The sequence below is a fragment of the Leopardus geoffroyi genome, chromosome B2 (genome assembly GCF_018350155.1).
Source record: "Leopardus geoffroyi isolate Oge1 chromosome B2, O.geoffroyi_Oge1_pat1.0, whole genome shotgun sequence".
NCBI lineage: Eukaryota > Metazoa > Chordata > Mammalia > Carnivora > Felidae > Leopardus > Leopardus geoffroyi.
This window is the reverse complement of record NC_059332.1, coordinates 15,140,516-15,162,524: the sequence shown is the minus strand read 5'-3', so window position 1 is coordinate 15,162,524 and position 22,009 is coordinate 15,140,516. Positions and strand designations below refer to the sequence as shown.

At 46.1% G+C, this 22,009-nt stretch overlaps 1 protein-coding gene across 1 annotated transcript in view; it reads right to left on the bottom strand.

The window, feature by feature from the left end:
- The window catches only part of RANBP9 (RAN binding protein 9), a 91,971-nt gene extending 71,126 nt beyond the window's left edge, over window positions 1-20,845 (bottom strand). The window contains exons 1-2 of the mRNA XM_045497356.1: window positions 20,023-20,845; window positions 5,279-5,390 (exon numbers count right to left, since the gene is read on the bottom strand). Of these exons, the coding sequence (XP_045353312.1) occupies window positions 5,279-5,390; window positions 20,023-20,599 (689 nt within the window). The 5' untranslated portion in view covers window positions 20,600-20,845. The remainder of the gene's footprint in view (window positions 1-5,278; window positions 5,391-20,022) is intronic.
- Window positions 20,846-22,009: the final 1,164 nt, after the last annotated feature.

Genomic DNA, 22,009 nt, shown 5'->3' with positions numbered 1-22,009 from the left:
CCAGACCTAGAATTTTGTTCAAAAAGTGCACCAGAAAGATAACTAAGATCTGCCCAAAGACACGACAGATCTGTCCAAGAAGAGGAGGTAAGTACTGTTTCTCATTCATTCATACGAATGCTGGCTATAAATTAGTTACTAGTGCTAGAGTGACAGAAACATAAAATATCAAATAGTCCCTTACCCTTGATCCTGCAGTTTATATACCACTGGTAGGAAGTGAAACAGGAGAGATATAATTACAGTCCGACCAAAAGGTAAATGAAGATTATTAAAGGCATAATCCTATTTGGGGGAGGAGAAAGTACCACGAAAAAGGAATCTTTAAACTAGGGTTGAAGAGTAATTAGTTAAGCCGGGCAAATAGTAAAGAGACAAGAGAAGGTGAATGTAAGAAGGAAGGAAAGAGGGGCCCCTGGGTGGCTCAGTGGGTTAAGTGTCTGGCTTAAGCTGAGATCACGATCTCATAGTTCCTGAGTTTGAGCCCCGCGTCAGGCTCTGTGCTGACAGCTCAGGGCCTGGAGTTGCTTCGAATTCTGTCTCCCTCTCTGCCCCTCCCCTGCTCATGCTCTGTCTCTCTCTCTCAAAATTAAGCAAACATTAAAAAAAAAAAAAAAATCATGAAAAAAAAAAAAGAAAGGAAGAGTCTGCAGACAGAACTAGAAATATTTGGCCACATGCACAGCAAACTGTGGTACTACACTGCTGTCTACCCAATGCATTTTTCACAGATGCTGATTCTGATTAAAAACAGGTCCTTGTCGGGCACCTGGGTGGCCCAGTCAGTTAAGTGTCCGGACTTTGGGTCAGGTCATGATCTCACGGTTCATGAGTTCAAGCCCCACGTAGGGCTCTGTGCTGACAGCGTGGAGCCCACTGCGGATCCTCTGTCCCCCCTCTCTTTGGCCCTCCCCCACTCACACTCCCTCTGTCTCTCAAAAGTAAATAAACATTAAAAAAAAACAAACAGTTTGTTCCATCCCTCTTTGGGGTCATTTCACATTGACTCCACTCTGTTTCGTATCCTACTTTCTACTTTCTGGGGCTAATTTCTCCACGCCTAAGCTTGCATTAGGTGGAAATGGAGATTAACTGGATGCCCCAGGTACAGCTTACAGTGCTCAGAAAAGAGATGAGGTAGAAGGACCTTGAATTTAACTGGCGTGAATGACAAAATGAAAACTGCCCTATGAAACTTTCCACTCAGTTTCACTGTCATTCAGGACTTTTAAGTGTTGTTTGTAAGTCGTTTCTTAACCACTTCCACAGTGGTTGGCAGATGATGAAAATCAAAATCAAGTAATTTTGGAGTTTGTTAAAGGGGGGGTCAGATAAGAACACAAGATCCTTTAACAACATTAGTCATTAAGGAAGTGCCAATCAAAACCACAACAAGAAACTACCAGATACCTATTACAACGGCTACAAATTTGAAATAAAAAAAACAAACCTGACAATACCAAGTGCTCCTGAGGGCGCAAGGCACCAGGAACTCTCATACACTGCCGCTGGGAACACCAACTAGTACAGCCGCCTTGCAAAACCGACTCGGCAGTTTCTCATAAAGTTAAAAGTGCACCTAACACACAGTCCGGCAATCTCACTCCTACATATTTACCCAACTGAAATGAAAACTCAAGTTTGCACAAAAACCTATACATAAATGTTGACAGCGGCTATGTTCCTAATTGCCAAAAATGGCAACAACCCAGATGTCCTTCAACTGAGAAGTGGATAAGCAAACTGTGGTTGGCTCAACCATACAATCAGCAATAAAAGGACTGCTCTACCAGTATATGCAACAACAGGGATGAATCTCAAATGCACCATACTAAGTGAAAGATGCCAGAATTAGAAGGCTACATTCGATGATTCCATTTATAGGCCATTCTAGAAAAAGCAAAACGAGAGAGACAGAAGATCAATCAGTGGTTGCCGGGGGACTGGAGATGGGGAAAAATTGTCTACAAAGGGGTAGGAAGGAATCGGGGTGGGGGGGAGGAATGGTTTTATCACTGATCCTTGAACTATGGTGGCCTTGGAACACCAACCTCCCACCCCCTCCACCCCCCCCTGCCGCCACACAGTTGAAAATCCTGTGTAACTTTTGACATGTCCAAAACTTAACTATGAACGGCCTGCTGTAGCCTGAAAGCCTTACCAATTACATAAACGGTTAACACATATTTTGTATGTTGTATATGTATGATACGCTGTATTCTTTTTTTTTTTTTTTTTTAATTTTTTTTTTCAACGTTTATTTATTTTTGGGACAGAGAGAGACAGAGCATGAACGGGGGAGGGGCAGAGAGAGAGGGAGACACAGAATCCGAAACAGGCTCCAGGCTCTGAGCCATCAGCCCAGAGCCTGACGCGGTGCTCGAACTCACGGACCGCGAGATCGTGACCTGGCTGAAGTCGGATGCTTAACCGACTGCGCCACCCAGGCGCCCCTGATACGCTGTATTCTTACAATAAAGTACACTAGAGGAAAGAAAATGTTATTAAGAAAATCCTAAGAGGGAAGAAAAAGAAAATCATAAGAGGGAGCCTGGGTGGCTCAGTTGGTAAAATGTCTGACTTTAGCTCAGGTCACGATCTCACGGTTTGAGAGTTTGAGCCGTGCATCGGGCTCCGCACTGGTGGTGCGCAGCCTGCTTGGGAATCTCTCTTTTCCTTCTGCCCCTCCCCCGCTCATGCTTTCTCTCTCAAATAAACTTAAAAAAAAAAATCGTTAAGAGAAAGTATATTTACAGTACTATACTGCAGTTATAAAAAATGTCCGCGCATAAAGTACACCCATGCGGGCCAAACCTGTGTCATTCAAAGGCCACTTGTATATTGACTGTGGTGGTGGGTACACGACTATCCACACCTGTCAAAATTCACAGACCTGCATGCTAAAAATGATCAATTTTACTACATGTAAAAATCACCTAATTTTAAAAAGAGAAGAAAAAAAATGAATGAGGATCCCGGCAACAAAGAGATGAGACTGAAAAACTACAAAGGGAGTTAAGTCACACCACGAAGGACCCTGCTAAGAAGTTTTAGATTTTATCCTCCAAGCAACAAGTGCACCAAACAATCTCCCAAAGGGGACAGGCACAACTGTGTCTGAAAGAACACTGACAACAGTCACAGACTGAAGTAAGACCGGTGAACCAACCACCTCGGCAACTTAGGGGACAAACGAGGGAAGCTGACTTAAGGTGGAGGCCGTGGAGATGCACAGAGTCAGTTAAGAGTCAGGAAGTTCTCAAGTTTCCAGCACGAGTGACACCACTGACCAAGCTAACCTGGAACGTGTGTGGGACACTCACATGCAAACACCGGGTCAGATGTATGGGGCTGGGGCTCGAGGGAAAAAAAAACATGAGGGGCAGCTTTAAAGTTGAGACTCGTCAGGGCACTTGCAGCCATGAAAATATAAGGTCAAGATCATGCAAAGACAGAATATGGAGAATGAAAAGGTAAAGAGAAGGGTGTCTAGGTGGGTCAGTTGGTTAGGCGACCGACTTCAGCTCAGGTCGTGATCTCACAGCTCATGAGTTTGAGCCCCGTGTTGGGCCCTGTGCTGACAGCTCAGAGCCTGGAGCCTGCTTGGGATTCTGTGTCTCCCCCTTTCTCTGCCCCTCCCCTGCTCCCATTCTGTGTCTCTCTGTCTCTCAATAATAAATAAATGTTTAAAAAAATTATAAAAAAAAATAAAAAGAAAAGGTAAAGAGAATCCTGGGAATCACTGTGAGTGACACCAGCATTAATGAGGTTGATGGTATAATCTGAAGTAAAAACAGAATTGGCTTACTGAGTATGCAGCAGCCGAGTAAAAAATGATTATAATCATGTGCCTATTTCAATCTGGGGTCTCTCAACCACTTTATCTGTGGCTTCTCTGATTTTATATTTGCCCTGATCACCCTGGGGAAACTGAGGCAGTTAAATAAGAAGTTATCATGAATTCCAAAGTTTCACTTTCTACTTCCCATATTGTTGACAATGAAATTATTCCACAAATAAAGTAAGAGGAATAATCTATTAAACATACTTATTTTGTCAGTTAAACACAGAAGAAGCACTAAGAGGTTAAATGATTCACTTCAAATACAGGTGAACTTAGTAAGTTTATCTTGGTAGTCGGACAAATGACTCTGGATGCTTTAAAGGATTTCTGGGCCCCTCCCCCGCTTGTGCTTTCTCTCTCTCTCAAAATAAATAAATACGCTTAAAAAAATTGGGGGGGGGGGCGGTGCCTGGGTGGCTAAATAGCTTGAGCGTCTGACTTCAGCTCAGGTCATGATCTCACAGTTCCTGAGTTCAAGCCCAGCATCAGGCTCTGTGCTGACAGCTCAGAGCCTGGAGCCTGCTTCAGATTCTGTCTCCCTCTCTCTCTGCCCCTTCCCTACTCGTGCTCTCTCTCTCTCAAAAATAAACTTTAAAAAAAAAAATTCTTTTTTTTTTTTTAAAAAGGGACCTCTGGTACCACAATGAAGTTATCCGGAAATACCAGAGGATAGATCCAATAATTCAAGGTAATTAGTTCTTAATCAGAGATAGGCACCAAAATTTCCTGCAAAGCATACTCAGAATGCCCATCTTGCCTAAGCTCTGCTTCTGAAAATAGTGATTTAGGAACTTTTAGGATAAGGCCCAAGCTACTACATTTCCAATAGTGCCGTAAGTGACTCTAATGTATACACACACAGAACACACTGATCCCAAGTTGAAAAGCAATGCTATCAAAGTTGCCTCCAGGATCTACATCTACGTGGAGATCTCATTTGGAGGCCGTTCCACCACATCCTAATCCCTGCCAATCACCTCCAGCTGAGAACATATAAACATACACTTCCCTGATCTAAACCCAAAAGTTAAACTCCTAACCCCCATAAAATACCTATGAATCACCGTTTGGCCTTGGTTAACTAGCTCTGGGAAGATTTAAATTCTCAACAGAATTCAGACAAAGGCAGTGTAAGGCAAGGCATGGAAAATGAGTCACTGTCTCCCTGTCGTTTAATTCCAATTCTCCAACTTAATGACAAACCCACCAGAGAAACTTTGTTATTTCACCAACCCAGGTATTAGCTTCAACCAGTATTTAAACAGAACTAGAACTACATCCAACCTGCTACAGTGGAACGTTCGGATCCTACTTGACCGATTACCAAAACTTCCAAGATCCCCGTTTTCCAGTTACATCACAATTATTATAAATCAAGGCAAAATAATTATGCAAGAACAGCCAACAGTTCGTCCCACCAAAATTTACACTTACCCATCTCTTCCCTTACTGACAATTTTTACTTCAAAATAATAGATCCCACAGGCTGCTGGTATTGGGTGCGTGGCACGAACGGACGCTGCATCTTTGGGGGTTTTACCATGACCTGCATAGGACACAGGAAGGGGGGAGAAAAACACCTCAAATGAGATATTCAACAAAAATCTTAAGCAATTCAGGAAAAATACAGTTTTTAGAACGATATATACGTTTCTGCTCCCATCAGTACATTATAAAGACTTAGTGAAACATTTATTATCGCAAATCAATATGCAAAACAGCCCGTTAGCCCCGGGACTTTTCACACTATTACTAAATTTAATACACTTTAAGAATCTGAATACATAGAACCTACCAAACTAAATATTTTAGGGTAGACTATATTTTAAGAGAAAAAAAAGGCTGCATTTGAAAAAGATGAAATTTTATTAGATCCAAATTGCATATAATTTATACTATTCCCACTCTTTTGTCAAGTGGTCTATTTTTTAAACCAGAAGCATCTATATCATAGAGTATTATTTTATTTAAATTTTCTTTTTTCTTTTTAATGTTTATTTATTTTTGAGAGACAAGAGAGAGACAGATTGAGAGAGACACACACAGACAGAACATGAGCAGGGGAGGGGCAGAGAGGGAGGGAGACACAATCTGAAGCAGGTTCCATGCTCTGAGCTGTCAGCACAGAGCTTGATGCAGGGCTCACACTCATGGACTGCGAGATCGTGACCTGAGCCGAAGTCGGACACTTAACCGACTGAGCCACCCAGGAGCCCCTCACAGGGTATTAGTTTTAAGTGAAGTTTTATATAATTAGATTGGACTTGGCAGAGCAGCTTTCTTATTTGAAGAATTTACAAGTTTTGGGCACCTGGGTGATCTCCTGATTTCAGCTCAGGTCATGATCTCATGGGTCATGAGATGAAGCCCTGTGTGGGGCTCCACACTGAGCGTAGAGAGCCTGCTTGGGATTTTCTCTCTGCCGCTACCTGGCTCCCCACTTCATGTGTGCACACATGCGTCCTCTCTCTCTAAATAAACATTAAAAAGAAAAAAAAAAAAAGAATTTACAAGTCTGTTCTTTGACATACTCTTACCATTCATTCTATACAAAGTCTGATCCATAAAATTTCTTTGGTCAGTTATAGCCTACTGAGAAGTATATCTAAACTCTAGTTGTATTTTCTTTCTCTCTTTTTAAAGAAAGAAATCTAACACCATACCACTGCTGAAATCTTTAGGGAATCTGTTAGCTAATGGCTTTTAAACTTTTTAAAATAGCAATTCCTCAATTCTAATCCAGGAGGATTTCCTTCCCTTACAATCGCCTCCTCTGTCCCTTGCCCAAGACACAAATTAGCCTAAAGCTAGCATGTGAACAAAATCAACTGAGCAAGATATGCCCAAAAAAATCACAAAAGAAGAAAAACGTAAGTTGATGGCAGAAAGTACTCAAGAGTGAGACAACTCTCCACAATCCCCAAAAGGACTGAGAAACAACACTCTAAATTCTTTTTCGGTGTTAAATATGTTTCCCCCAGTACAAACTTAGGTCATTACCCTTTAGTCACACTATAATATGACCTTCATGGGTTGCAAACTTCCCGTTCTCAAATGTACCATGTTTCAAAACTAAATAAATGTCTTCTTCAAATAGAAAATTCTCTCTTAGCTGTACAATAACTCTCACGCACCAATGAGACAGCTTCCCTTACCATACATACACCTTAATCAAATTACATCATTAAACAGGTAAGCTTACACTAGCAAAGCAAACTAGCATGTGTTCACATGGCCCAAAAGAAACTGAGTGATCTCAGACACTCCTTTCTGTTACCATGAAAACCTGTGTCCACAGATCTCTTAAGTATGTACGTTATGGGCAAAAGTGGTGACCACTGAGAGGTGATAAAATTGGTGAGGAAGATAAAAATGGAAGCAGCAATATACTGATGCCCCTAAAACCGCTTTAACATATGTTAGCTAATAGATTTACATCGAGCTAGGCAGAAGGAAAACAAAACAAAACACATCAATCTGTAGAATACCAGTCAATTCTTAAAGAGACATTTAATAAATTATGGTTTCAGCAAAATTTGTTTTTCAGTAAGAATGTGTTCAAATAATTGAGTTGCCTGGGAAATGGTAGGGTGAACTAAATGAACTTTTAAAATTCAGACAGTTAAAAAAAAAAAAAAATCTAAAGAAACCCTACCCTGATTAACCCTGGAGTCCTGAATCAACTTTTACTTTTAGTTTTGGTTTTCTGGAAGAGAAGTGACCAAAACTTTGAGGGATAAAGTAGTCGCAAGGTATATATTCAATAATAATAATCAGGGTGCCAGGGGACTCAGTCGGTTAAGCAATCACACTCTTGGTTGCGGCTCAGGTCATGATCTCACGGTCCTGGAGTTTGAGCTCCATATCAGGCTCTGTGCTGACACTGTGGAGGCTGCTTGGGATCCTCTCTCTCCCTCTCTCTCTGCCCCTCCCCTGCTCCTGCTGTGTCTCACAATAAACTTAAAAAATGATGATGATGATGATGATAATAAATGACAATAGTCAACATACATTTAGTGTTATGTGACAGGCACTTCTCAGAGAGTACCATATTTGTTCACTCGTTTAGTGTTCAAAACAACTTCTGAAGTAGGTACTATTTATGATCATCTCACAGTTGAGGAAATTAAGGGAAGATGAAGAAACTCGCCCAAGATCATACTGCTGTGTGAGAATTCCAAACCAGGATTTGTGCTGGGATTTAAATTCAAGAGGTCTGATCCAGTGTGAGCTCTGAACCCACAGGAAGGGTTCAATGAGCATCCTGGGATCACTTCACTTGTATTCCTAGCTCCTATTCTTGCTACTTCTATGGGAAAAGAGAAAGAAAATTAGTATTTGAGGGTGAACAACCTCCCAAAGAATTAGGTGCTTTGGTATATAGATTTTCTCCTTCAACATCTGTGAAACAGGTATCATTTAACCTCACTTTAAAAATGGAGAAACTGTGGGGTACCTGGGTGGCTCAGTCAGTTGAGCACCTGACTCCTGATTTCAGCTCAGGTCATGGCCTCACGGTTCGTGAGACCCAGCCCCACACTATCACATGCTGACAGCACGAAGCCTGCTTGGGATTCTCTCTCTCCCCTCTCAGCCCCCACCCCGAAAACATACATACATACATACATACATACATACATACATAAAGTAAAAATAGAGAAACTCTTACAGAGGTGGTATAACTTGCCCCTAATTAGTAGAGTTGTGTGTTAAATCCATATATGAATTAAAATGCCCTGGGGCGCCTGGGTGGCTCAGTCGGTTAAGCGTCCGACTTCGGCTCAGGTCACGATCTTATGGTCCTTGAGTTCGAGCCCCGCGTCAGGCTCTGGGCTGATGGCCCAGAGCCTGGAGCCTGCTTCCAATTCTGTGTCTCCCTCTCTCTCTGCCCCTCCCCCGTTCATGCTCTGTCTCTCTCTCTCTGTCTCAAAAATAAATAAACATTAAAAAAAAATTTTTTTTTAATGCCCTACATTTTCCTCTTATACAAAAATAACTGTAAACTACACAATCATCAATCTTCCAGATTCTATTATATTATGTTCTATTTAGACGCTGTAGAAATATTCCGTAAATGTTAAAAAGAATTGGTCTCATTTTTAAATTAAATTAAACTTAAATGGAAAGACCTAGGAAAAAGTTGCGATGTCAGACTAAAGGAGTCGTACTGTCTCCTAGGTAAGACTCGTAATATCAATAGCGAAGGGCCTATTTCTAGTAATTGCTCATCGGCAGGAAGCTTGTTACCTTAAATTCTGTCGTGACCAGACAACACTACTTCACACTACCAAAGGATAAACTTTTAAACCCACAAAGTCTTCAGCGTCACGTGTTTTCTATAGGATTCAGAGACAAAGTACAGTTACTGCTTCAAAACCGTAAGGTTAGCTCTTTCATTTCACAACCTGTCGATTCCTTTTAACTGCAAGGACAAGGTTTTGAATTAAGCCCACCTCTCACCCCCCTCCGCTCTCCCAACGTGCAGTCGACTGCCTTTCTGGAAATATCAATCGGTCTTCCTAGTGCCACTATCCCCTCACACCGCTAACACTCCCTCTCACCAGCCTCCCGTTCAGCCAGGAAAAAGATACACCACTGCCTGAAAACTCTGTCGATCTGGCCTGCCCCCCAGCACTTTCCACCGCCTTCCAGCACCGGCCACACTGGCCTGACCAGTCTTCACCCAAACCATTCCCCCTAACTGGAAAGCTCTCCCCTTCCTCCTCACCTAGTTACAGCAGCTCGCCCCTTAGCTCTCCGCTCAACTTTTTCTTCCTCAATTACTCTTCCTCTAGCCTCTGACTGGGTCTAACCTCCTTCTTCTGTGCCCTCCTAGCAACACGTGTTTGTCCCAGACACTTACACGCTCCACACTTACTCGTGATTATCTTATTGTTCTCACATTTTAATTCCCGGGCCTCTTTACTTCCACTGACCTCCTCCTACTCTAACTCCAATCATTCCTTCCTGGAGCCACACTCTGGATTCTGACAGCACCTGAAACTATTCTGCCTCAGAAACAGGAAATTCTAACGACGTGTGTTCTCCTACAAAACACGTTTCTTGAATACAAATTAGCTCACACGTACTTGATAAATACAGGAATGATGTCAGCACAATAAAGAAGTCATTTAGTTCATAACACAGCTTTTCCCAGTACATTAATGAATTAAAGAGCAAAGCCTAGCAACATGCAAAAAAAACTCCTAAGTCAAAAAACCTGGGGCCCTCTACAAGTGCATTCCTACGGTGTCCAGTGTTCAGTGGCCTCAGGAACAGCTACACCTGCCACGGCATTAAGCCATCTGGGGAAAAATTCAAGCGCGACACTGATCAAAAAGTACGAAGATACTCCCTCTTTATTTATATCGGTATGGACTCATGCGTCTCTTGCATATTTACTTTATACTCTGTGTTATAATTCAATACTACTTTGTTTTGCTGCTCAAACTGCCCAGCCTCTGGGAGCTTTTTCATTTGGCTCCCCTGACATACCTCCATTATGTCGCTTCTTGCTGTTTGCTATTTTCTGGCCCTAGAAGACTCTGGAGGCTCATCTTGTGTATTTCCCACCCTAGTCCTAGAATGAGCCATTCTCCGAGGAGCCCTGGGGCTCGCTCCTTTTACTGGCAAATAGCATCAGAACCCAAGATCGAGCTATCAGGTGTGCTCCTTGTTACTGGGGTGTCACTGCTTTTAGGCTTGCTCATTGACAAGAGCAGGGAAATATATGGATGTATATTAAACCCTTACATGTACATGCGTACATGTATACGTATGCACACATACACACACACACACCCTGCATGTATCTACGTTTCTATATGTAATCATCTGTGTTTGTATTAAACCAAACATGAAGTCACGCTGAGGTCTCCAAGTTTATTACCACACAGATCATTCTAACCTTCTCTCTCTGCTCATCTGTAAAATTCCACCCCAACAGTAAGAAACTTAGCTCCCACCGTCCGCCATCCATTTAACTGTGCAATTCCAGTACATGTATAATAGCGTCTGAATTGTTAATCCATATCCCCATGGGACACAACTTGATCAGTAAAAGTTCAGTGCTTTTGTAGTTTCTTTCACCTTTACTTTTACAGACTATCGGTTTCCCAAGTTACCTGGGGCAGCTCCTTTCCCCCTCTTCTCCAAGGCTATTCCATGGATTTGTAATACAGTTAGACCGGTTTGTCACATTCTGCGTTTTATCCTGGGATTTCCCCCCTCTCTCCTAATACATTTTTTTTGAAACGTACAGACATTAAAGTGCACTCTTTATGGCCGTAAAGTTCTGTGGGTTTGATAAATACAGTGTGATGTGTCCACCGTTACAGTAACGTGCCTTCACCGCCCTAGAAACCCCCTGTGCTTTGCCCATCCCCCCACTCCCCTCCCCTCACGCCCCGACAACCACTTACTTATCTTTTTACTATCTCTTTACTTTTGCCTTTTCCAGAAGGTCAGGTAATTGAAATCATACAGCACGTAATCTTTTCAGACTGGCTTCTTTCACTTAGCAATACGCATTTCAGATCCATATGTGCCCTTGCTCGGAAGGACAGCTCATTTCTTTTTATCACTGAATAATATTCTATTGTATGGATGTACCACAGTTCACCCGTTCACCTCCTCAAAGACCTCTTGGCTGCTTCCCCGTCGGGGCAATTATGGGAGAAGTCGCTCGAACGTTCACATGCGGCCTTCTGTGTGGGCCAAGTTTTCAAGTCAGCTGGGTAGGAGCTCAACTGCTGGTGAAGCTACGTTTAGCTTTGTTAGACACCACCCAACGCTGTGCAGAGCGGCCGCATCACTTCGCGCTCCCGGCCGGCAGGACGCAAGCCCCCATCGCTCTCACGTCCTCACCAGCAACTGGCATTGTCAGGTTTTCTTTGGACTTCAGCCATCCTAACAGCTCGAGTTTGTATGTTCTTCCTTTGTTTGGAAGGGGGGAGGAGGGGCGGGGATTTGAAAAGAGCTAAACCCTGAATCAGATTTTTATTTTTGATCGGACGGCTGTCAAGCGCTTACCTCTCTAAGAAGGAAGCCCAAACCCCAGGGCTCCAGGCTGCAGCCTGTGATGCCGGACACAAACGCCAGCAGAAATTTAACCGGGCTTCTGTTTTACTAGGCCGTTATTTTTGTGGGGCTCTGGTTACAAAGTTCCATAGGTTTCAAGTAGTCTGCCCCAGCCCTATTTTTCCCATAAGGCCCGTTACCTTCAGTGCCCAATTTTGTGGAAAACCTAAGGTTTTTCCAGGAACACATTTTTGGCACAGGAGCTGCAATGCCTGTATCTTCCTCTAGGACACAACTCCCTCTGCTCTCCCCTTCCTAAACATTCCTGGTCCACACTCGTCTTCAACATCAAGGGATCAACGGGAACTCCCAACTCCCGTTCCCTGAGCCCTGCTCCCCCGGCTGCGCTCTGCTCCGCCCCATCTCTCCTCTTCCGGGACGGGCTACGTGGTAATCACTCAAAAGCTCTCAAATATCGTTGATTTCTCTCCCACGCCTATCCTTCCGCCACACGCAACCAGCAAAACCACAGCCTTAGATCAATATTATAATCCACTTCCCTCCTCCTGCCGGGGGCACTTGGCCTCTACCAAGTCAAGTCCAACAACCTCGCACACAGCCACCACTATGAAGGAATGACGTCGGCTGGGCTCGCCCACTGCTGTCTACGGTGTACTGAGAAAGCTTTAGTTGGCCTGTGCCCCCTTCCCCTCGATGGCCGGTCCACATTCTCATCACCCACTTTAAGGTCACCACCCACTTTACCGATGCGAGCAAACCGCCTCGCCTCCTTTATCGTACACTGGGACTCCGCTAAGTGCACGGTCATGTTCTCGTCTCCACTCTCCTATTACAAACTGGTCGGCGTCCACAGCAATCCTCACCTCTTCCCCGATCGGGGGAGTCTCAGGGGAGTGGGATGTCCTCTCTTCTTCCGGACTGCGCTGTGCTCCGGAACCGCCCTCCTCCCCGCAGGCCAGCGGCGTCAGCCTCCCAAGCTCTTCTTCCCCCTTCCCCTCGTCACTCTCCTTCCTCTCAATCTGTAAAGGCGGTGTCCCCAGAATCCCCCGTGCTTCGGTGCCACATCATGGTCAGTAATGCACTGGGGTTGGTAGTAAGTATAATGAACTTTTTTTTTTTTTTACGGTAATAAAAGCAAGTAGCGTTGACAGTAACTTTGTCAAAAGGTCCATTAAATTTGGACATGACATTTACTGGGACTCCGTACATTCGACTAACGCCACGCTCTCATCCAACTTCACGTCACTTCAGTTTTACCCACACCGCCAAGCGAAAACGAGACTTAACTTGGAAATGATACAACAGTCTCGAACACAGTACCTTCCAACGGAGTGTTCAGGGATAATTTTGATTATGTGGATTTTCATCTTCTATGCTGGTGTTAGACGCTAATCACCAGGCGCGATGTAACTCCACCATCCACCATTTAAACAACAACAACAACAACCACAAGAAATCCTGCCTTAACCTCCATCCTCCTCCAGGTTTCTTCACTTATTTTCTCAAGAGTAATCTATATTCACTATCCCCTCTGCTTGGTCCCTACTATTTACTCTGATCTTCGCCCCCCAACACTAAATTCAAACTGCTGTCCTCAGGTCACAATGATCTAATTTCCAAATCCAGTGGAAAACTTTGCCTTGTCTCACTGAGCCTGTCTGTTGCACCTGACACTTGAGGTCACTTCCTCATTTCTCATAGTCCTCTGCTCAGCTTCTGGGACACCACACTCTGCCCTGTTCAGGTACCTCTCACCTATTCCTTCTTGGACTCCACCCGGTCTTTTAATGTTGGTGTTGCTCAGGGTTCCATCTTTAGCCCACTGTTTTCACTTTATCTACTCCCTCTCTGGGTTTCAACCACCACCTAAAGGGGACTCCCAGATCAGTCACGACCTAGACCTCTCTCCCAAGCTCAGGTCAGTTACCGTGTATGCCCACCCTTCCTAGGAGAAAGGGCCTCAGACGCTATCCCTACTGCAAGTGGGGCCCCACTCTCCTTATGCCCGGAGGGTGTTCTGTATTTCATCAGTAGCCTCTCACCTCTACAGCTGACTCAACACAGGTTAGCACCTGACGTGAAGGCCACCCATTCACACCACAGCACGCAACGAAAAGCTGCGCCCAACTAAGAATGATGGCAATTAGCTAAGCCAATCTGCTAAGTCCCTCAGGAATCTGAAATAGGAAGGAAAGGATAAACCAGTCAGCAAGGAAAAGAGAAGAAAACAACCAGAAACTAGAAACTGTAGCTGAGTCTCTTTGGCACTGGAATAAAACGAAAAGTCATGAACTCCAGCCACTGCAGTGACTTGGAGCCACCTTAACTCCAGAAGATCTGTTCCTGCTCTTTCTGTAAGGAGTCTCTGGGTTCTGCTGGTTGCCATGAAGTCAGATCATATGACTAAGATTCCCAATCCTACTTATCTCCAAATACACTGCAATACTTCCTTGCAATCATTATTTGATTCCTGGTTCTTTGCAAGAACCTAACAGAGCTAGAAACCCAAGTGTCACCCTTGATTTCTGTCTCCATCATTCCATCACTTCCTATCAGTGTTACTCTAAAACATATCACCAATCTGGTTTTCCTCCATCCCACCACTGACCACGTTCTAGGCCTTTCTTATGGTCTGTCTGCCAAACAATCATCTAAATGAATTTGCTCTTTTCAGCCCTGTACTCCTTAAATCTATCTTCCAATTGTTTGTATGACAAAAATGAAAATATAAGCCAGTCACTTCCTAGTTAAAGTCCTTTGAAGGGCACCTTGGGGCGCCTGGGTGGCTCAGTCGGTTAAGCGTCCGACTTCGGCTCGGGTCATGATCTCACGGTTCATGATTTCGAGCCCCGCGTCGGGCTCTGTGCTGACAGCTCGGAACCTGGAGTCTGCTTCCGATTCTGTGTCTCCCTCTCTCTCTGCCCCTCCCGTGCTCACGCTCTCTCTCTCTGTCTCAAAAATAAAGAAAACATTAAAAAAATAAATAAATAAAGTCCTTTGAAGGGCACCTGGGTGGCTCAGTCGGGTAAAGGTCTGACTTCAGCCCAGGTCCGGATCTCACAGTTCGTGTGTTTGAGCCCCGCATCAGGCTCTGTGCTGACAGCTCGGGGCCTGGAGCCTGCTTCGCATTCTGTGTCTCCCTCTCTGCCCCTCCTCCCCCACACTTTCATTTTCTCTCTTTCTTTCTCTCTAAGATATTAAAAGAAAAAATTAAAAAAAAAAATCCTTTGAAGATTCCTCATGTCCTAGAGAAGAAGATCTAAGCTTGGTAAAATATTCCAAAGGCCTCTCATGATCTTTTCCCAGCTGCTACTTGTCACACACTCTTAAATTCCAACAAACCAAACCTGCTGGTCAATCTGAACATACAGGGTAACTCTCTCCTCTGGGCTCTTAGTTATGCATTTTCACTCCTAACGCCCCTTCTCCTATTTCCTCATCTTTCCAGACTGACCACTGGCCTCATCCCTCCCAAAAGCTGTCCCTGACTCACCAACTTTATCACTTCCAGTATCAACCAGGGGTCGATGCCCCTCCACTCTTCCACAGGACTCTAACACTTCCCTTACTACCCTTGAGTGTTTTACACGTGCTTTCAAAGACACTATCTTATCACCTTGGAGTGCCTAGAACTTGGTACAAAGTAAACATTCACTTAAAAGCTTGTTGGTTGGGCATCCTACTTCGGCTCAGGTCATGATCTCACAGTGTGAGTTCAAGCCCTGCGTTGGGCTCTGTGCTGACCATTCAGAGCCTGGAGCCTGCTTGGGATTCTGTGTCCCCTCCCTCTCTGCCCCTCCCCTGCTCGTGCTCTGTCTCTCAATAATAAATAAATGTTAAAAAAAAATTTTTTTTAATAAATAAATAAATAAATAAAAGCTTGTTGAATAAATGAATGAACAGAGAGCAGGGCATAAACACAAACTGTCTAGCAGAATATCTGCACCATAGCAACTGCTCAATGAATGCCATTACTACTACTTTTCTATTGTTGTGATTATTAGGTTCACTTAATTGTTGTAGTTATAAACTACCATTTTTAAAAAATTGTTTTAATGTTTATTTTTGAGAGAGAGAGAAAGAGAGAGAGCAGAGAGAGAGGAAGACACAGAATCTGAAGCAGGCTCCAGGCTCCGAGCTGTCAGCACAGAGCCCGACGTGGGGCTCGAACTTATGAACCGTGAGATCATGACCTGAGCCGAAGTCAGACGCTTAACTGAGACACCCAAGCGCCCCTCAACTACCATTTTTTTTTTTTCAACGTTTATTTATTTTTGGGACAGAGAGAGACAGAGCATGAACGGGGGAGGGGCAGAGAGAGAGGGAGACACAGAATCGGAAACAGGCTCCAGGCTCTGAGCCATCAGCCCAGAGCCCGACGCGGGGCTCGAACTCACGGACCGCGAGATCGTGACCTGGCTGAAGTCGGACGCTTAACCGACTGCGCCACCCAGGCGCCCCTCAACTACCATTTTTAAAGCTCAATTTCCCTAATACTGGCAAAGAGATCCCTGGGAAAAGCTCAGCTTGGTTTTTAAATTCTTTGATATTAGGGAACATTTTTCTATCATCCCCATAAGTCCTGAAAGACATTCGTATTGGTAGGCAAGCAAATATCATAAAGATATTTCTTCAACCTGAAGAAGCACAAAAGAATTCAGTGAGTAATTAAATTTCAGAAGTGTCAAAGGCCTGATGACCGGGCATACTGAGAGGGATGGGAGTGAGGCACACCAGAAAGTCAAGCTATTTCATTAGATGCTGTTAATAATGCCTCAATCAAAAAGAGCAATTCACTAGTTCATAGCTACTTATTTCCAACTTTCACTTATCCTGCATTTCTGCTAAGCTGCCATAAATTGCTATAATCAAAGCATCTGGACTTTTCCAAGGCATTAGTGTGTTCCAGACCACGTTTTTTTTTTCCCCTGGAGGAAGTACTTTTAACGTCAACTAGTCCTCAAAAAGTTCTAAATGTGATCACTGGATTATATCTACTAGAGATAACTAAAACTCATACAAATTGAAAGAGGCAATACTGGAGGGTTGGAAAGAGCACTCAATTTAGAGCTGGTGAAAACTAGTTTCCAGGCCTGGCTTACTTGTGACTGGGAACACCTAGCCTCCAGGTGCTGCCACTCTCTCATATCTGAAATTGAGAATTCCACTACCTTGTCCAAGTCCACCAAGACACTTGTGTGTATTAAAAAGCTTTGTAAAGTATCCAAATGGGATAACTTCACAAATATAAAAATGCAATCTGTAACTGAAGCATTTAGGACTAATTGAATCCAATTGTCATATGCATTAAAATGCTTTAAGTTGGAATAAAGTTCTCATTATAACGGAGTCTAAGCTTGTCACATTCGTACTTATTCAAGGCTGACGAGAGTTTTAAAAATAAAAGGGGCTATGCCTGAGTGTTTCACCAGTTGGTGTGTGACTGCTAAGCAAAGGGTCTTTTTTAAAATTTTACCACACAGTACACACACCCTGCTATTCCACTGCAATCCGATCAACTTTGTCTGCATGTCTGGCATTGTTTAACATGAATCCCTTCAAATCATTTAAGGAACCATATGGCTTCCAAAACAGTAATTCCGACTCAGAAGAATAACATCTTAAAAACTGAGCATGGTTCAGAGCAAAAGAAGCCAACGTATTTCTATTTCAAAGGTAAGAAAAATCCTTATCCTTCTGGAAAATAACACCCATCTTTTCAAATTCCGTTATATGCAAAAATATTTTATCAACAGTGGTTTTCATGCTAAAAGGGTGCGAAAGTGCTTCTGTCCAAATCAAAGCAGCCCAATGATATGTCAAATAAAACTCACTCTTCCAATTTGGGGACTTCAATATTTTATCCTGAATACCTATGACACTCCCCCTTTGCTCCCTTCCCTTCTTACTGGGACAGAGTTGCCCAGTACTTTGGTGTGGTCCACTCAGAAGGCACACAGAAAAACAACAGGAAAAAAAAAAAAAAACAAAAAACAACACAAAACCTCACACACATTAAAATAACAAGACAAGAGGAAGAGGCAGTAGAAGGGGGGGGGGGGGAGAGACTGTGACAAGGGGGAAGGGAGAGACAAAGGGGAGAGAGAGAGAGACAGAAAAGAAAAAAGATGACAAACAACAAAATCTGTTCTTCCAGAAATAATGCCTTGTGTTTATAAAAGAGTGAAGTTTCCAGAAAGTGAATCTTAGTATTACACAACAAAAAAGTAGTAAGAGGCCAACAGGAAAAATAATGGGAGACAGCAGTATCATAAATATTCCAAACTCCAACCAATTTCACACAAGCATGCACTTTTCTCTGACCCAAATCATCAATTTTACGTAAAAGGAGTCAGTAAAACTAATCGAGGCATGTTACAGTGCTAAAGAGACTCTAATCAGAAATCCTAGATCTCACGGAAATTCGGAGCTGGAAATTTCCTTACCATCCAGCTCAACTCACTCAACTCTCAGAGGAAGAAACTGAGGCCCTGTCCCGGAACATGCCTAAAATCACAAATGACTGCGGGACTCAAGAAAGGTAGGATTCTTTGTTCAATAATTTTCCATATCGCTTGCCTCTGATTTTATAAGCTAACTATTAACCATCAACCATAAATTTAAGATAAAGTTTTGTCAAGTCTAACAAAAAGCTCTCCGGTAGCCAGATCAGAAGTAAACACTTCACAGCACAGCACAGCTCACACGAAGTAAAACGCAAAATTAAATAACAGCCTTCACAGAGCATGAACGAAATGTCCTAACTTAAAAAGAAAGCAAAGGTCATTTTCAGCCATTTAGAATAAGGAACACAGTATTTAAAACGAAAAGTACTTCTGTGGATCTATGGAGAAAAAGAAGGAATGTGCAACAAGGCCTATTTTTGTGCGTGATTCTTTCCAGCCAAACCATTTGCTAGATTTCTGCCGCCATTCTCCTTTCTGATCAAACAGTAACTTATTTATCAAGGTTCTTCTCCGATTTTAGTCCTGTGTACTTCAAGAATTTATCCACAAAAACTGTTTATACCCTCTATATCCCCTGTCACTAGGATCTGATGAAGCCCCTTCCTTTGTAGCCAATCAAAACGAGGCTGCTTTGAAATGTAAAAGCTCTTGCTTCAGGTTTGGGGCCTAAAAACTGGATTTGCTTCCAGACAGACATACGTTAGATTTTGTTTTCTCCCGACAAGTAAACTCGACTCATGCTATTCATTTAGGCTGCTACGTTTCAAGAATTGTCAGAGCAATTGATAATTTCATATAAAACTGATCTGCTTAAAGCTTTGTTTTAACAGATAGGTGAGGGAGGAGGGGACAAGCCTAAGGCTGCTGTTGTTTTTTTTTTTTTTTTTTTTTAACTGCAGGTGTAAAACGTAAAGCCATTTTCTTTAAAATGCTATATAACATTTTTAAATATCCGTTTTCAATTAGACTTCATATAACACGAGCACATAAATATAGGGCATTTCCAATCACTAGTGGTAGGTTTCTGCTCCCCTAAGAAAACACCTACTTTTGAGCTTCACCTCTTCCCCTCCCAGTTGCTCTGAGTAAGAAACACTGATGGCAAACTTGGGGCCCTTGCCCTTTTGTCCCCGTAGACAATCTCTGGCCTAATTTTGGACAAAATCCTCCACTGATTACCCCTCCCCCTATATATCCCTGATCTCCCTTAATTAGAAATCATACCTCAGGATCGTGCCTGTCCACCCCACCCCCCCCCACCCCCCACGTAAGAAGAGAACGCTTGACCCCATCACCACCACTTGGAGAACAATGTAACCCAACTCCGGGTCCGTGGATTCCTCCACCCAAGCCCTAAGATTTATCTTCAAGGGAAATCGGAAAGCGAGTTATGTCCTGTCATCCTGGATTCCTTCAAGGTGTCCCACTCCTGGCCTAGGATCACCGGCTCCATTACACCTAGGGACATGCTACTCACCTGCCTTAACCAACAATCTCGCCCGTTCCCCGCGACCCCGGTCCCACCCTCGCAGCCGCGAACGGGCGGCGAGTCACCTCGGAGGGCCCCGGGCGGGAGGGGGTCGGGGGCGGGTCGAGAGTCGGCTGCGGCGGCGGCAGGACACGTCGGGTCAGCGGCCCCACTCCCACCGCACGACGACACACGCCCAGTACCTTTGTAGTGCACCCGCAGGTTGTTCTGAGAGAGGCCGATGTAGCTGAACTTGTCCTTCGGGCTCCAGGATCGCGGCAGCGGCGTCTCCTGCTCGTCCACCGCCGGGTAGAGGCGCTTCAGCCGCCGCTGCAGCTCCTTCTCCTGCTCGTTCAGGGCCGAGTCCCCGTGCGGGAAGGGGGCCGCGGCGCTGCTGCCCGCCGCCAGGGCTGCGGCCGGGCCGCCTCCGGCCGGGCCGGGGCCCGCGGCGAGGCCCGGGGGCGCGGGGGGCGCGCTGGCGGGGGCGGCCGCCGAGGCGGGCGGCGGGGGCGGCGGCGGCGGCGGCGGGGCCGCGGTGGCGGGGGGCGGCGGCGGCGGCGGCGGGTGGAGGAGCAGGGCGGCCGCCGCGGCCCCCAAGCCGCCGCCGCCGCCCGCGCCGCCGCCGGGCGAGCCGGCCGGAGAGGAGCCGGCGCTGACGGCCGGGGGCGCCGGCAGGACGACTCCGGAGACGGGGGCCACGGCCGCCGGCGGTGGCGGCGGCAGCTGCTGCTGCTGTTGTTGTTGCGGCGGCGGCGGTGGCGGCGGCGGCTGCCCGGACATCCCGGCCGCGACTCAGCCTGCGGCCACCTCCACCTCTTCTCTCCTTCCTCCTCTGCTTCCCGGGGGCGCTGTCGCTGCGGCCGCCGGCACCAGGCGCCCAGTCCGCCCGCCCCGGAAGCAGGCGGCGGGCCGCGCGCCGAGGGAAGAGCTCGGCGGTTGGGGGGCTCGGAGACGGGGGAGCGGGCGGCGGGCCGGGGGAGGCCCCGAGAGAACGCTGGCCGGGGCGCGGGCCCGGGACGCGGCGCCGAGGGCGGGGGCGAAGCGTGAGCGCGGGCGCAGAAGGCGCGGTGGCGGCCGCCGCGGCCGCTGCTCTCGCGGCTGTTTCCCGGCGGGCGGGCCGGGCCGGCGCGAGACGCTGCGCGCGGGCGGCGCTGGGCGAGGGGGCGGGGACGGAGGCGCGAGGGGCGGGGGGAGCGCGGGCGGCGAGGGGCGGGCTCGCGGGGGTCCCGGCGCGCGGGCCGCGGGAGTGGGAGGCGGGGGGGCGGCGAGGCGCGCGGCGGGGGCGGCGGAGCGCTTCTCCCCGGCGGGGCGCGGGGCTACTGGCGCGGGGTCCCTCTGCCGGTCCCTGCCTCCTCCCAGGAGCCCGCCGCCTCCCCCGCCCCCCCCCCCCCGCCCTGGCCCTCCCGGGAGAATCTCCTCCTACTTTACTTCTTTTTGTTGTCGTCGCCCCACCTCCCCCCCCCCCCCCCCCCCGTAGGGTTCCCGCTGGAGCGGCGGTGCTGCTTCTCGCCCAGGCGAAAGTAATCGAGCCCGGCTGGGGCCGCCGCGAGCCCGGCCCGCGGGCTCCCGGGACGAACGGAGAGGCTCGGGCTCCGGGGGCCCCGCTGGGTCCCCGAGGTGAGCAGTCCGGAGACTGCCCACGGGCTGCCCGGGCTCTGCCGGCCGAGCTTGCCCCGGACGGGGCGAGGTCCCTGTCCGCCGCCTCCCTCTCCGTGAACCTACTTGCTCTTTATTCTGCACGGGACTTAATACCTCAGCGTTTAGCATGTGGGGACTGGAAACCATTTCTGAAGGCAAAGTCTCCCCACTTAAAATAGTGGTCATTTGATTAATTAATTTTATGAGGACTTAAAGTGAACTTGGAGTGGTGGAAGGTGGCACAGGAATACTAATAAAGACTGGCATATCTTCAAAGAGCAGGAACACGAACTATATGAATACAAGATTATAGTGTGGATTTAGAAAGGGCTTCTAGAGACGTCAAAACATTTTATAGACTCGTTAATTTTCATAACAGGCCTCTTTGTTAGGTAGCAAAGAATTATGCACATTTTTAAAACAAGGAAATATTCACCGAGGTCAGCAGAGTCAAAAATAGGACTTCCTACTTTGCAATTCCCAATAGAGTGCTTTGCTTGGTCGACTAATTTGGCACAACTTGCCAAGTGTTGCTCTCTGACCCATCCTAGC